Below are 12999 nucleotides of genomic sequence, written 5' to 3' on the forward strand. Positions count from 1 at the left end.
TTCTAATGCAGATGTGAGTCGCGGAACCACTTAGTGATTCTAAATAGTATCCCTAGCATTCGATTTGCGCGATTGCCAGCCAAGTCCGGTCTAAAGCTAAAGGTTGTGTGAAGGAGTATCCCTAATTTTTTTACACCATCTGCGCGTCTTATTGTAATTATTGTTGATAATGTAGTTGTATTGTATTGATCTTTTGGACCTCAAGCACGAATTAATTCTCACATGCATCGACCGTTAGGGAACAGGTTTCGAGCGCATTTTGAGGTGGCCGACTAGTGAGAGCGATGCAATCCTTTCGTAGCCGAGTTTAAGTTTGTTCGAAGTTTAATTCACTTACTTATACTTCTGGGAGTCGTGTATCATTTGATCGTTTTCGCGCGTCCAGTAGTTGAGTGAGGTAGGATGAGCTTCTATATTACATTCTAGTGTCACGTTGTAGCCGACCGGTATGCCGACTAGCTGATGAGTTATCCACAGCATTGGTGGGACTGCAAAGAGAAAGGGTGGCGAAAAAGGATGCGCATTTATTTAAACGCACATCAATCATTGTCCGATTTGAATAACGTTACAGTCGTGGCAGCTACCGGGACGTGACTCGGTAATTATGGTGAGTCTTTCGAGCTGAACCTAGTGTTACCGTATATACTCACAATCAACACTGACTTTAATACGCTTCGAAACGCTCGGCGGTACACCGTTGGTTGCTATGCAAAGGTATGCGCCCATGTCGTACCGCGACACCCGGGACAGTGTCAGTACATCTCCTTCCCATTCGAGGACTACTGGAAAAATGGGCCACCGTGATTGTAACGGAACGGCCAATGAGCAGAGAAAAAGTTAACCAATTAGCAGCAGTGGCGGGCTGCATCGTTGCATCAGCGTTGCAGGGACCGTACATGATGATGCTAAACTTACCACTGTTGTTGCGAGTGACGGCAATTTTGGTGTTATCGTCCCGCTTCCACTTTATCGATGGCGGTGGACTTCCGGTTGCTTTGCAGCGTAACGTTACGTTGGCACCTTCACGCACGATCACATCGCTGGACGAAACGGAGTCATCGATGTTCGGGGGCACTGGAACGATGGAGGGACGGAGCAAAGGTGGGGTCAGGTCGAGGTTTGTGAAAGTTTGTACAGAAAAGTTGAAGCGAAATCGAATACGTGTGGTTTCATATTAAAAACTTTTCAAATCCATGCGATGAGAGAGTCGGCGTTCGTCTTGGTCATTTTTGATCGAAGATGTTCTTGGGTCAGCATCTTCAATCATAACCGGATGGTTGTGGAGTGAGCCACTGTGACAGACGTGAAATCTCTTAAATCGTTCAATTACTTTCCAAAGCCTTTTCATTCTGTTAACTATGCGATTGGGGTTGGGTGGCCTGGCCGGGTGTGGCCCGGACCCGGTTCGTCAAGCTTAGGTGTGAAGCGTCCCGGAAGGTGATGGGACGCTGTCTTCGGATTTTCACGCTTCTCATCCGAAATCTCTCTGCCGGCCGCTATCGCACGAAACGGAGTAAAAATCATATGAACCATGTCGCCGGCAATATCGATCTCATAAATAATGCAAATGATCTAAAATCACTTTTTCTGCCACGCCAGTACCGAACTAAACATCGACCGCAGAAGTTTTAAAGAGAGACGAAGCGAGCGATGATAATCGGAAAATGCTCCACCCACCACAGCACACAGTTCCAGGCGCACAGCCAGAAAATCACGCATCACGCCCAGCACGCCGAACGACGCACGGGAAGGCAAAATCGAAAGTTTTGCCAAAGAAAGTAGAAAATGGTTGGGCGGACGGGTACTTTATGCTGCCCGGTTTCGGGGCACCATTCGCCATCCGCTTGGCAAGTGCATTATGGTTTATTCAAATTGTGAGTGTGATTTCTGTGGATATGACATTTAATTTACGGAAAAAAGTCGTCAATTTTTCACTTCACTAAAAGTGGTGCCGAAAACTTTTGACGTTGCTTATTTTTTCTTTGGCGTATTTTTTTTGTTTCCCTTACAGCGCCCTTGCGTCTTGTGAGCTGGGTGTGAGTCCACATGTTGGTTCGGAGAAGTTCGAGAATCGAAGCTATTTTTATATTTGCGCGATGGTATACGATGTACGTTGCGGGAACTAAAAAAAGTTGCAAAAATTAGATTTTCATCGTAAATCCTAAATTAAGTGACTCTTTTAAACCGTTAAACAGATTTTATAATCGAACATCCTCATTAAAAACCCCTACCACAGCCTTTCGAAGAGTTGTGGTATGTAAATCAAACCACAGTCCCGCGTCGGCGATAAATAAAGGAAAATCGCAACCGAAAGTAGGCAAAACAATTTTCCTATTCTATGTTCGTTTTTAATCAAAACTTATGAAATATCATAATAAGAATAAGCGGCTGAAGCAAACAAAGAAGAAAGCGCCTGGTACGCCTGGTGAAATAGTTGCCCGTTCCGAACGTGGCCATTATTGATTAAAATCGTCCGGCGGTAGGAGCTTGCCCAAACTGGAGCAAAAGATTGTCGGACTGTTTTTCACGGAATGAACATTTGTCAAGAAGCGAGGGTGTAGGGGTGCTACACGAACAAGCAGAGGAGACAATAGAGCGGAGATAGATGATAGTTAGTATAAATGAAGCTACCGAAACGGTGCCGTCTCCCGTTATAATGCGGGATGGCCAGCCAGTAGGAACATCCTTTAATGCAGCGGAATTTATGTTTCTCTTTGGCTTGAAGGTGAAATAAAAATCCATTATTTCTTAAAGCTGTCTTGTTTTAGAAGGCAACGGTACAATGCATTGGTAGCTGTTGATCTTCGTTGATATCCTCGCATTTTAAATTTTCTATTTTATACGCTTCAAAATTCCTCTGACATGCATGCATTTTTATGAACGTGGATCTAGCTTTCCTATTACTGTTTTACAGTATCCCAAACGAATTCCCGTGGCTTTAAACTCCTAGACGGTGCAAAAGTATTCACGGAAGTAAGGAGGTAAATTTCGTTGCGTATCAACCTAGCCAGCTTAAGACACAGTGCTGTCGATCATGGGGCTACCAGCGACTGGAGTCCCAGTAGCATGCATCGAGCGGCATCATCATTTAGTCTACACGGAAGGAGTCTAATTGCATATCGCGTAGCCTTTCGCTGAGTTGTTTCTATACGTTGAATCCAGATCTGGGCACTAAACAAAACTAGCATATTCTAACCCTTGTCGAATTAGCAAACTAAAACTGCATATAGCGATGGGATTTTGAACATAATGACAAGCATCTAATTTGACACAGGTAAGTATATTAGTCATGCGAGATCTAATGCTGAGCGTCTTCTCAAGAAGAATTCCTAAATCCCTATCATTTTCAGTACGCTGTAGCAAACAACTTTTTTCAATTTTGTAGTCAAATAATACTGGCCCGTCTATAAGACCCTGTTCCAGATCTTGTTCTGCAGACTGCAGATTTCGTTAGAAACTATCAAGCTGGGTTTGTTGGAGGCAAATCCACCACCGACTAAATTTTTACTCTTCGGCAGTTCCTCCAGAAGTGCCGAGCGTGCCAGATCCCTACTCATCACCTCTTTATCGACTTCAAGGCGGCCTACGATACCAAAGATAGGAATGAGCTATTGAACATCATGCAGCGGCACCACTTACTAGGAGACGGACTCTTCTGTCTACTGTTCAATATAGCCTTGGAAGGTGTCATACGAGGGCCCTGCGGGCTAGACAACGACATCTGTGGCACGATTCTCTATCAGTCTCTCCAACTTCTTGACTTTGCGGACGACATAGATATCGTTGGCAAGACGACAGCAAAGGTGTGTGAGGCGTACACCCGACTGAAACGTGAAGCAGCAATAATTGGACTGATGATCAATGCGACGAAGACGAAATACCTGCTTGCCGGAGGCTCTGATCGTGATAGAGCCCGAGTGGGAAGTAGCGTGTTAGTCGACGGCGACAACCTCGAGGTGGTAGAGGAGAAGGACTACTATCTTGGGACTGTCGTTACTTCGGATAACGATTTCAGCAGCGAAATCCGGAGACGCCTTGTGCTGGGGAATCGTGCCTACTACGGCCTTCACCGTCTTCTGAGATCCAGAAGACTTCGAGACCGCACGAAATGTGGGATCTATCGCACACTGATTCGCCCGGTGGTCCTATATGGCCATGAGGAGGAGGATGAACAACGAGCTTCCTGAGCTCGAGTTTCCTGGAAATTAATTGTTGGCCGCGCCATGTCACAACAACGTGCTCTTAAAAAAGAGTAGGCCAACATGATGATGATGAAGGTGGACCTCGAGATGGACATTATTGACATTTTTGCACGGACAATAGGTTACGACGACACCAAGAGCTAAATATGTCATCCGCGTGCTGAAGATGAACACAATCACAACTATGCATTATCGCAGCATACAGCTTTACATCGTCAGCATACATCAGCACGATATAATCAGCAACCAATATGGCGGCATCAATGGTGAAAAGCAGGAACAACTGTGAAACTAAGATTGCTGCCCTGTGGAACCCCAGAACTGCTGTAGAAGACACATGAGACGCTTTCTCCAAGCCATACAGAATATGATCGGCCGGAGAGAAATGATCTAGGCCATTCGACGATTGTGGTTGAAATGATGATGAGACACTAAGTCTAAGGTTACCTTTAAGTCAGTGTAAATGGCTTCAATTTGAGTCCCAGAATCATGATTTATCTAGCAGAAACTTAGAAGTGGAACGCATGGGCGCGAGTCCATATTGCATGGGACATATGTAATGTCTAACAGCAGCAAACATCTCTTCATGGAGCTTTTGAAACCATTTACCACCTGCCATTAGTACTTCGTCTGATAGACATTTTGTACGGTACTAATCAATCTGTTCGATTTGAAACTATTTCCGCACAAAGGAAACTAACACGCCACATGCTCACATGTTTGTAATTTCAATTTTTCGATAGCACCCCACCCCCCTCACAGAGTACCCATGATCCACAACGACCAGCAGCCCGCATGCAGCAAATTGTAGTCATACGAAATCAAAACATCATTTCTCTGATTCGAGCGACACGTCCGTACGGCAGCTTAATCACTGTCGACTCTTCACGATTGACTCGTCGAGACGTCCTTCCGTGTCATAATTGAATTAACGTACTGATAAATCGACAGTAAATGACGAATACGATAGGCGTACGGTGCCGAGCGCAGCGTGTGTAGCAAAGTGAACAACATATTACATTATGCCCAGGCGTCGACTATTAAATCATCTTTCCCATCACTATCGTAACCGAATGTTTTGTGCCCATCCATCGGTAATATTTCGATCAAACCACCCTTTCGACTGCTAATGATACGAACCGTTATTCGTTATACAATTGGTCCAATCCGTCCGCACGCCAACCGGCACATGCAACATGCGGCGGGTGTTCGACGCCACATATGACGAGTGATGAATAGACGACGATGTGCCACTCGTAGGCAATTAAGTGCATCCCGAAAGCATCAGGCCGAACGACCGACCACCACCACCAGCAGCAGCGGTGATCGATTTGTATGCAACAAGTCAGGCTCCGGTTGTAATTATGACTCTTTTGGGCAGGGACCATGGTGATGTCCGGGTCCGGGGAGTGAGCTCTGCGGTTAAATGGCATTCGGATATTTTCCATTCACTAACGCCAATTGACAAACGAGATGGCTTTTGGTACGTTTAACGAGATATGATGTAATTAAAAAGTCGAATCGAATCGAGTTTCAATTTTAATAGAAAGACGCTTCGTTGACAGTTGAGTGAGATGGGTGATTTTTTTTTTTTTTTTTTGGTGATGAGTAACTGAATATCATATGCTGGCATAATTCGAAAGAAAACGTCATTAAAACAATTCCCTCGAATGCTATTCATGAACTCGAAAAGCGTATCGAAAATTGGGACAAGGGTGCCACGATAAGCAAATCATTGTGAAACTTACAAACATTACACTTATTTTGCTGCCAAGTATGTGGCAAGTATTATCGATGAAATTTCACGTTCCTTATTAGAATCATCAGGGTTCTTAAGGCAGATCTTGTCCAAAGTGATGCCATTTATCAAAACCACCCTGGTTGAACATAATTTTATTTAAAAAAAAGTCCCCATGTTAACATCCATACGCCGGTAAAATATACTTTAAGGCGATAGTGACCCGATTCAATGTATGATGCTGTATGACTGTTAGACAAGTGAATACTTCGAGGCCACTTTCCTATTTTCGTTCTCCTTGCTGTTCTCTTCTGATTCACAAATCCGCTACCAATATCCGCTAGTACTGCACCGTAGTTTTGTTACTCGTATCAAGTATCACTGCAAATCTTTGGCATGTGATTAGAAGGTATTACAACCGATTTCTGTTGAAGAGATGTCGGATTTATGGTTTGGTTAGATCCTTTCCTTTCTTTCGAACTAAAGATGCAACAGTATTAGACGCATTGCTACAAAATAAGCGATTTTTGTAAAATACTACATCTTCAATCGGAACTGATAACAACCGAGCGAAAAACGAGGCAAACATTATTATAAATTGTGCAGGAAGCTTTGTTTGCTAGGTGGTGCTATTTTAATACGCACGCCTTTTCAAGAATTTACCGACTTGAATGTAAACGGTCCCTCAAAAAATTTCAACAAAATTAATTCAAAAGTATTGTAATGACAGTGGTGCTATCTGTGGGTCAGGCACTGAAGCAATCACCACTTATCGGTTAGTCAAGTACTATCACCACCGCGAAAGACGATCAGTTGCGCCGATCTAGTAGGAGAGAAGATCAATTGCATCGATCGTTTGGAAATATCGGATGTGCTGATCTAATTAGGAGATCGGATGCACCGTTGTAGCTAGGTGCAGGATTTGTCTTGCACTGCTGGCACATACCCGGACTAGGACGCAAGATAGGAGATAAGTCCGCGAACCTCAATAAATCTAGTAACGCAGCCATCTGCTAGTTAACAATCTACAGGTTTAAAACATATTTAATTAACATTCTAAACTGGACAGAGTAGAATCGGTAAGATATTTTAAAAATATTGACAAAATACATTATTCCGCTTTCAAGTTAAGGACTACTAAGTACCAAGTTTCTGGTTTTAGTGCTAGATGGTTCAGTTGCCCCCATTACACACATGCCCCACTTTGCACAAGTGAAAAAAGGGTAAAAAGTATATTTATAATTATTTATTTAAACAAAACAAAAAAACTGTCAAAAAAGGCCCAAACAAACTCAATTAAAATCCAATTTAAATGTATCTGGTCGACAAGAAGCAAAGAGGAAAAAGAGTGATTTGACTTACCCACAACGTGCAGATAGCCGAACTGCGTTTTTGCCGTCACCGTATTGATTTGACACATGTACCGGCCCTTGTCCTCTTCCTGCACGTTGGTGATGTGCAGAAACCACGTTTTGTGCTTGTCGTGTTTATCGTGGGTGACACTGATGCGCGGGTTCCGCGTGATGACGTGATTATGCACGGTCAGGATGGCCGACTGTTCGAAGTGCATCCAGGCAACCTGTTGCGGGTGACAGGGACAGAATTAAACGCCAAAGATATTAATTAAAAGACTTTTACCTTTTTCATTTTCTATCTATTTCAGTTTATTGATGTGTGATTTCAACAGAAGCCACATTTACGACTAGATAAAACATGCTACCTAAAATCCTACTTCACAGCAATTATTGGCATGTAAATGAATGTCGCCGCTGTTGGACACAGCAGTTTTGTTGGCTAATATTTATCGTAAACAATGATCGCTGCAAACATAAATTTCCCAAACTTCAGCACCAGCGTCTGGGTCGACACTCTTATGAAGCAGCAAACGGATAGCCAAGGCGTTAAATCACATACGCTCAATGCGGCGCTCGGTCGTCGGCAGAACCGTTCTTGTGGCTGGATGCTGTCGGCGTGCCGGTAAAGGTTCTCCGAGCGAAACTGATCGAGTGCAAACTGGTCATTATGAATTCCTGGGCCCAGGATGACAAGGGTACAGTTCTTCGGACTGCGGACCAGTTCAGTTTTATGGTTTGTTGGAAAGTTCCAGGCCCCAGTGTCTCACGGACGGCACCGAGGCCGATAAAAGATCACTGCAGCGGGTTTGTCGTCATGGAGCAAAATTAGCTCATTGAAATGGCCATAAGCAGCAGCGGGAAAATGTTCTTTTAATTGAATACCGTGCGCCAGTGTCCGGTTGGCAGCCGGTCGGGGTACGGCCGTGCAAACATATGCTAGACTTGGCGACTCCTGGTCACATGCTCCACTTGGAACGTCTGCATTCCAGCAGGACACTGAAAGAGAGCGTGAGAAAGAGGCCTAAAACGGTGTAATTTAAATAAAACAAACATTACCGGTGCTTTCGGTGCTGGGCCCAAGCCAAGTCTCTTCCCATGTGTCGTGTAATAAACCCGTGTGGACAATGTGATTCGTAAATGGCTGTTTAAAACAACTTCACTTATGAAAACATCTTCTTTTTTCAACAATTATCCTTAAAGTGATGGAAAATTCACATGAGTTCTTTGAGGGAAAAAGCATGTGGTATTTTCCATTTAAATTCAACCTACCGATCTCTTATTTTATCGTCAGATAAGCTCGTTCGTAAAGCATTTTTTATTTACCAAGCAGTAAACCACACTGGTCAGTGTTCACCGTATCACTTTACAACAAAGCGTGATTTTGCATACAAAAATTTTCCGTACCGAGGCTCGTAAAAATTATGCACAACAATGCCTCCAAGGATACCGTCCACGGCGATAATCGGGCAGTACACCTCCAGCACGAACCTCAAATAATGGACGAAATGAGCTTTTATGCTTTAAAAATTTCACTCCGTTTAGCAGCCGTACCACCCACTCGTTCGAGAGGGGGTGTTTTTCACGCCACCATAATTAATACGGAGGGTGAGCTTTAAAATTAAACTAATTTCAAACAGAGTCAACAAAACAGCCATCGTCATTTTCTTCCCATTATCGCTTTTGTGTCGACCTTTATTGTTTACATCGGTATTGACGCTTGGGCCACGGCAGGCAACGGAACAGCCAGTCAGACATGCCGAAGGGGCTGAAGTGGCTTCCGATGTGGCAAAGCTTCTTTTATGGTCGCCCGAAAACCCATCGACGAGCATGATGGTCCCTTTTTGAGCACCGTAGACAGCGTTTTCCCGTCCTACGTTGGTTCCGCTCTAATCGTGATTGTTTCACATTGCACCAAAGCATTTAACGTGCCGACTGGTGTCAACTGGCAGTGACACCCAAAGGGATGCTGGGAAACGCTCAACCGGTGGGAACAGTGGGAAAACATTAAATTTTAAAGGCCAAACAAAAATCGACGAATATTATCTCAGATAGTAATAGCCGCAAAATTGATTGAAGATACATTCAAAAAACTAAATCAATATAATTTACAGGCACATCTATTTTATATGAATCAACCACAATAACTATACAAACAGCCAAATTTTACTTTAACCCACAGTTGTGATAATATATTCTAAACGAAACTAAGTCATGCATTAGGCCCATTTTTGGAAACGAAATTGATATTTTTCCGCAGTGAAACCGGCGTCACTAAGAGGTTCGTAGTTCGAAAAGTGGAATTGCAGCCGGGGGATGAGAATCATGTCTTATCACTCGATCTGAACTCAATTTTTCCTGATTCCGGATCACATTTTTCTTGCTAGCCCGTTCGTCTCACTCTCGCTTTTGGGCAGAAAACCTTGCGCCTAGATATTCGAGGTGAGTAATAGTTCTTTTTTAAACTGAGGTGAAGCTTTTTTGGTTACAATTGGCGGAAATATGATTCCAGTAACCCGTCAAATTAGGCACAAATAATTCTTTTGATCATGTTCCTTCTTAAACATATTTACAATACCAATAAGGAAGCGATTTGCATCAACTATTCCTTACAAAAATACTCATACTAAACTTATCTTCTGAAGTCTCTCTGTCTCAATATTTGTGAACCAATTAAATCCCATCCATGGCACTTGGAATGTCCAACGTTGCTCGATGGGATCCTCACTGCAGCCAAAACTATTCCCATCAGCTTCGATTCGCCTTCGCTGACCATACATAATTTATGTCCTATCGTCTCCTAATCGAACCAGCCACCGGTAACGAAACAAATCGAACTGTAGCAAACTGTACCGAGCCCTTGAAGTGGTCGATAGTGTGAACGTTCTTAACCTCAACAACCCACCCACCATGTACCGACATGTTTCTCGGCCAGGGCGTTTGGCCAATTCTGGCGCTTCCCAAAAACTTCCTTATCCGACTAATCTTACAGAAGCGATGGCGACACGAATACGGCCCAGAGACCAGCCATACGCTGTCCCGACCGTGCCGTGCCATTCGAACGCGGAACCGAAATTCTACCATTCAGCAAAAGTAAAACCAAACTGGCCAAAGAAGTTAAACTCCGCGTTCGCATGTTGGTGGTGGTGGTTTTTGAAACAAGCTTTGCTTTTCGAAGCCGGGTCCGGGTTCGTGCCAGTCGGTGGCACCCGTTTTCGACCGCTCCCGGTCCTGCGGGAATCAGTGAAAATCCATTACATCAGTGTCTAGCCGAAAAGTGTGCTGCAAAAATTTCGTAAACAAACCTATAAATCGTCTCGTCTGTTGATGGAAGTGTAGAAGGTTGGGGAGGAGCGCCGCAGCGGGAGGAATTTATTCGGGCAAGGGCGGAAATCAGGACAACCTTCCTAAAATCGAGATTTCAGTTCGGTGTTCGGTTCGCATTGAAGTTGGTGTTGAAGTTTCATATGAATGTAAGTAAAAACGACAGCAAATGGTATGTTGGCAATGCGAAAGCGAACTGGCCACTGTGGAGAAGGAGGACCGAAATGAGATCAGACTATTTAGGTAAAGGTGGGTAAGGTAAGGTCTTATGTTATTGAAATGTGGAGTATGAAGGCCGTTTCTAGGTTCTACAGGTCAAGATTCGTAATAATTAAATAAAGGATTATTTTGTGATTCTTAAACTTCAAATATTAAACAATTTTGTTACAAAACAAAGAGACAAAATTTAGTTAAACATTCATTATTGATAATTTATCATACATATGCTAGATGGATTTAAAAACCCAACTTCAATTTCATTACCTTGTACGACCCGAGATTTTTCACCGAGCATGCCAACTTCACGTTGCGTCCCGCTGGCACAGTTATGTTCTCTATGACATCCGTAAATTCTGGATCTTCCAGCACGGCTGAAAATGAAGAGGAAAAGAGGAAAAAACGTCATTGATTTGTTACACTATCGAACGTCATATCAATCGGTAAACAGTAGTGCAGACAGACCCGTTTGACATGCCCGATGGACTTAAGGACATGGCTGTCAGCAAGACGACAGTTTCCGGTGACAAAGTTCGCACGAGCAACGAAAGCAAACGTTGTTCATTAGATGTGCTCATTAAAACCGATATGAGCCATACACGGGCTGGAAGACTAGTGACCAAGCCTAGCAGCTTAATGAATTAAACACACGACTTTAAAGCCTGAGCGAAAACTTTTCCTGCTAAGAGGACCAAGCTCATTTTACGCGCAAGCTTCCTTGTGAATGTACAGCGATGGGTTTTGGAATTGAAAACAAGAACATTTTTGCTATTGTGATTAATTCCGAAGTTCTAATTTTTTCTAGCTTCAAGGGCATAGAAAAAGTTCAAAAATATTTTCACAACTCCATCAGTTGATAAAATTTTCTCATTTTTCTTGTTATAATTACTATACAGATGCTTTACGGATCATCTGATGCTTGAAAAATGAGGTTCTCGTCGACCCGACCGTCAAGGTCCGAATTAAAACGAAACTTCATCACTCGACTGACTACCGGTGTACGAGTTTATACATTCTCGTCACGTGTAGTCCACCTTTTCTGCGTGACTCCTGAAGATGAGTTCAGCAGAAAACACGACGAAACGGGGTGGGTGTGCTAGCAGATGAAGCATGTTAAATTAAAGCAAGAATGCTGCTTATTTCAACGACATGTTGCATTTGAGGTGAAAGTTTTCCCCCATTCATGAAGAGCTGCAATGAAAGGGTTGATGATTAATGAATCGACAACTTTTAACATAGCTCAATTTATAGCTATTTTTACTTAGAGTTAGAGTTTGATGTTATTTGAGCAATTCCAATTCTAAATAGGATATAAACAGAGTTGGGTATGGGTCTTTAAAACATTCTTTATGTTATCTTTTCTCCTGCTAAAACAATCTAAAACCTTCGCCCTAATCAAACTGATGGCAGTCTAACCGTCCGTACAGTGAAATATTCTCTCCAATGCTCGATACCGTCCACGAATACTAATCTATCAAATCAGTTCTTATACCGACTACCACCGTTTCGCTTCGCCGGTCGTTTCACCACGGACGACAATTTTCCGCACGACGACAACGATTCCAGACGACGGCAGATTGCTTCACAAAAGTTCACTTTCAATCGTAACCGATAATGTCCACCGGAACCCGAGCGGTGCACAGCCTGAAGCGCGAAGAAGTTCGTTCCGTCTGCGAAACGGGTCGACGATGGCGCTACGATCGCCGATCAGGACCTCACAATCCGTGGCACGTAATCGTATGGATGGTGCTGGTGAATGAAAGGATACAATTGTAATTCAATTAAGGTTGATACTGAAATGGTGATTCAACCTAATTTCGTTTCTTCTCCGCCTGCTAGACGCAAGAAATGGGACGCATACCTTGGCCGGGGTCTCCTTCGAGCAAGGACAAAGGAGAACGAGAAAGTTACATACATCCGCAACATACGGCGAATGGGGGGGGGGGGGGGGGCACCTACCACCCTTTTGAGCTGAGGTGCATCCTTCTAACTGTTTGCACGAAGAACAACGGTACCGTGGAGTGTATTTATCTTCTGCTCCACTGTGGAGGTCCGCAGTCCGGGCGTTCGATGCGCTCCGGGATCGGGGGCCAATGGGGCTACGTATATTCTTTTAATATTCCGGAAATGTCGACAGCCGAAGTAAATAAAATTAAAGGCTACGGCT

At 43.6% G+C, this 12999-nt stretch overlaps 1 protein-coding gene across 2 annotated transcripts in view; it reads right to left on the reverse strand.

Moving 5' to 3' along the window:
* Positions 1-12999, reverse strand: part of LOC118512640 (lachesin-like) — a 49308-nt gene that overhangs the window by 5799 nt on the left and 30510 nt on the right. Inside the window, exons 2-6 of one of the 2 annotated variants that reach the window (XM_036057343.1) lie at positions 11100-11206; positions 7303-7519; positions 916-1074; positions 651-779; positions 338-488 (exon numbers count right to left, since the gene is read on the reverse strand). In XM_036057343.1, the coding sequence (XP_035913236.1) occupies positions 338-488; positions 651-779; positions 916-1074; positions 7303-7519; positions 11100-11206 (763 nt within the window). Of the gene's footprint in view, positions 1-337; positions 489-650; positions 783-915; positions 1075-7302; positions 7520-11099; positions 11207-12999 lie in introns of both variants that reach the window. The other variant, XM_036057342.1, reaches the window with a different exon arrangement.

The sequence above is a fragment of the Anopheles stephensi genome, chromosome 3 (genome assembly GCF_013141755.1).
Source record: "Anopheles stephensi strain Indian chromosome 3, UCI_ANSTEP_V1.0, whole genome shotgun sequence".
NCBI lineage: Eukaryota > Metazoa > Arthropoda > Insecta > Diptera > Culicidae > Anopheles > Anopheles stephensi.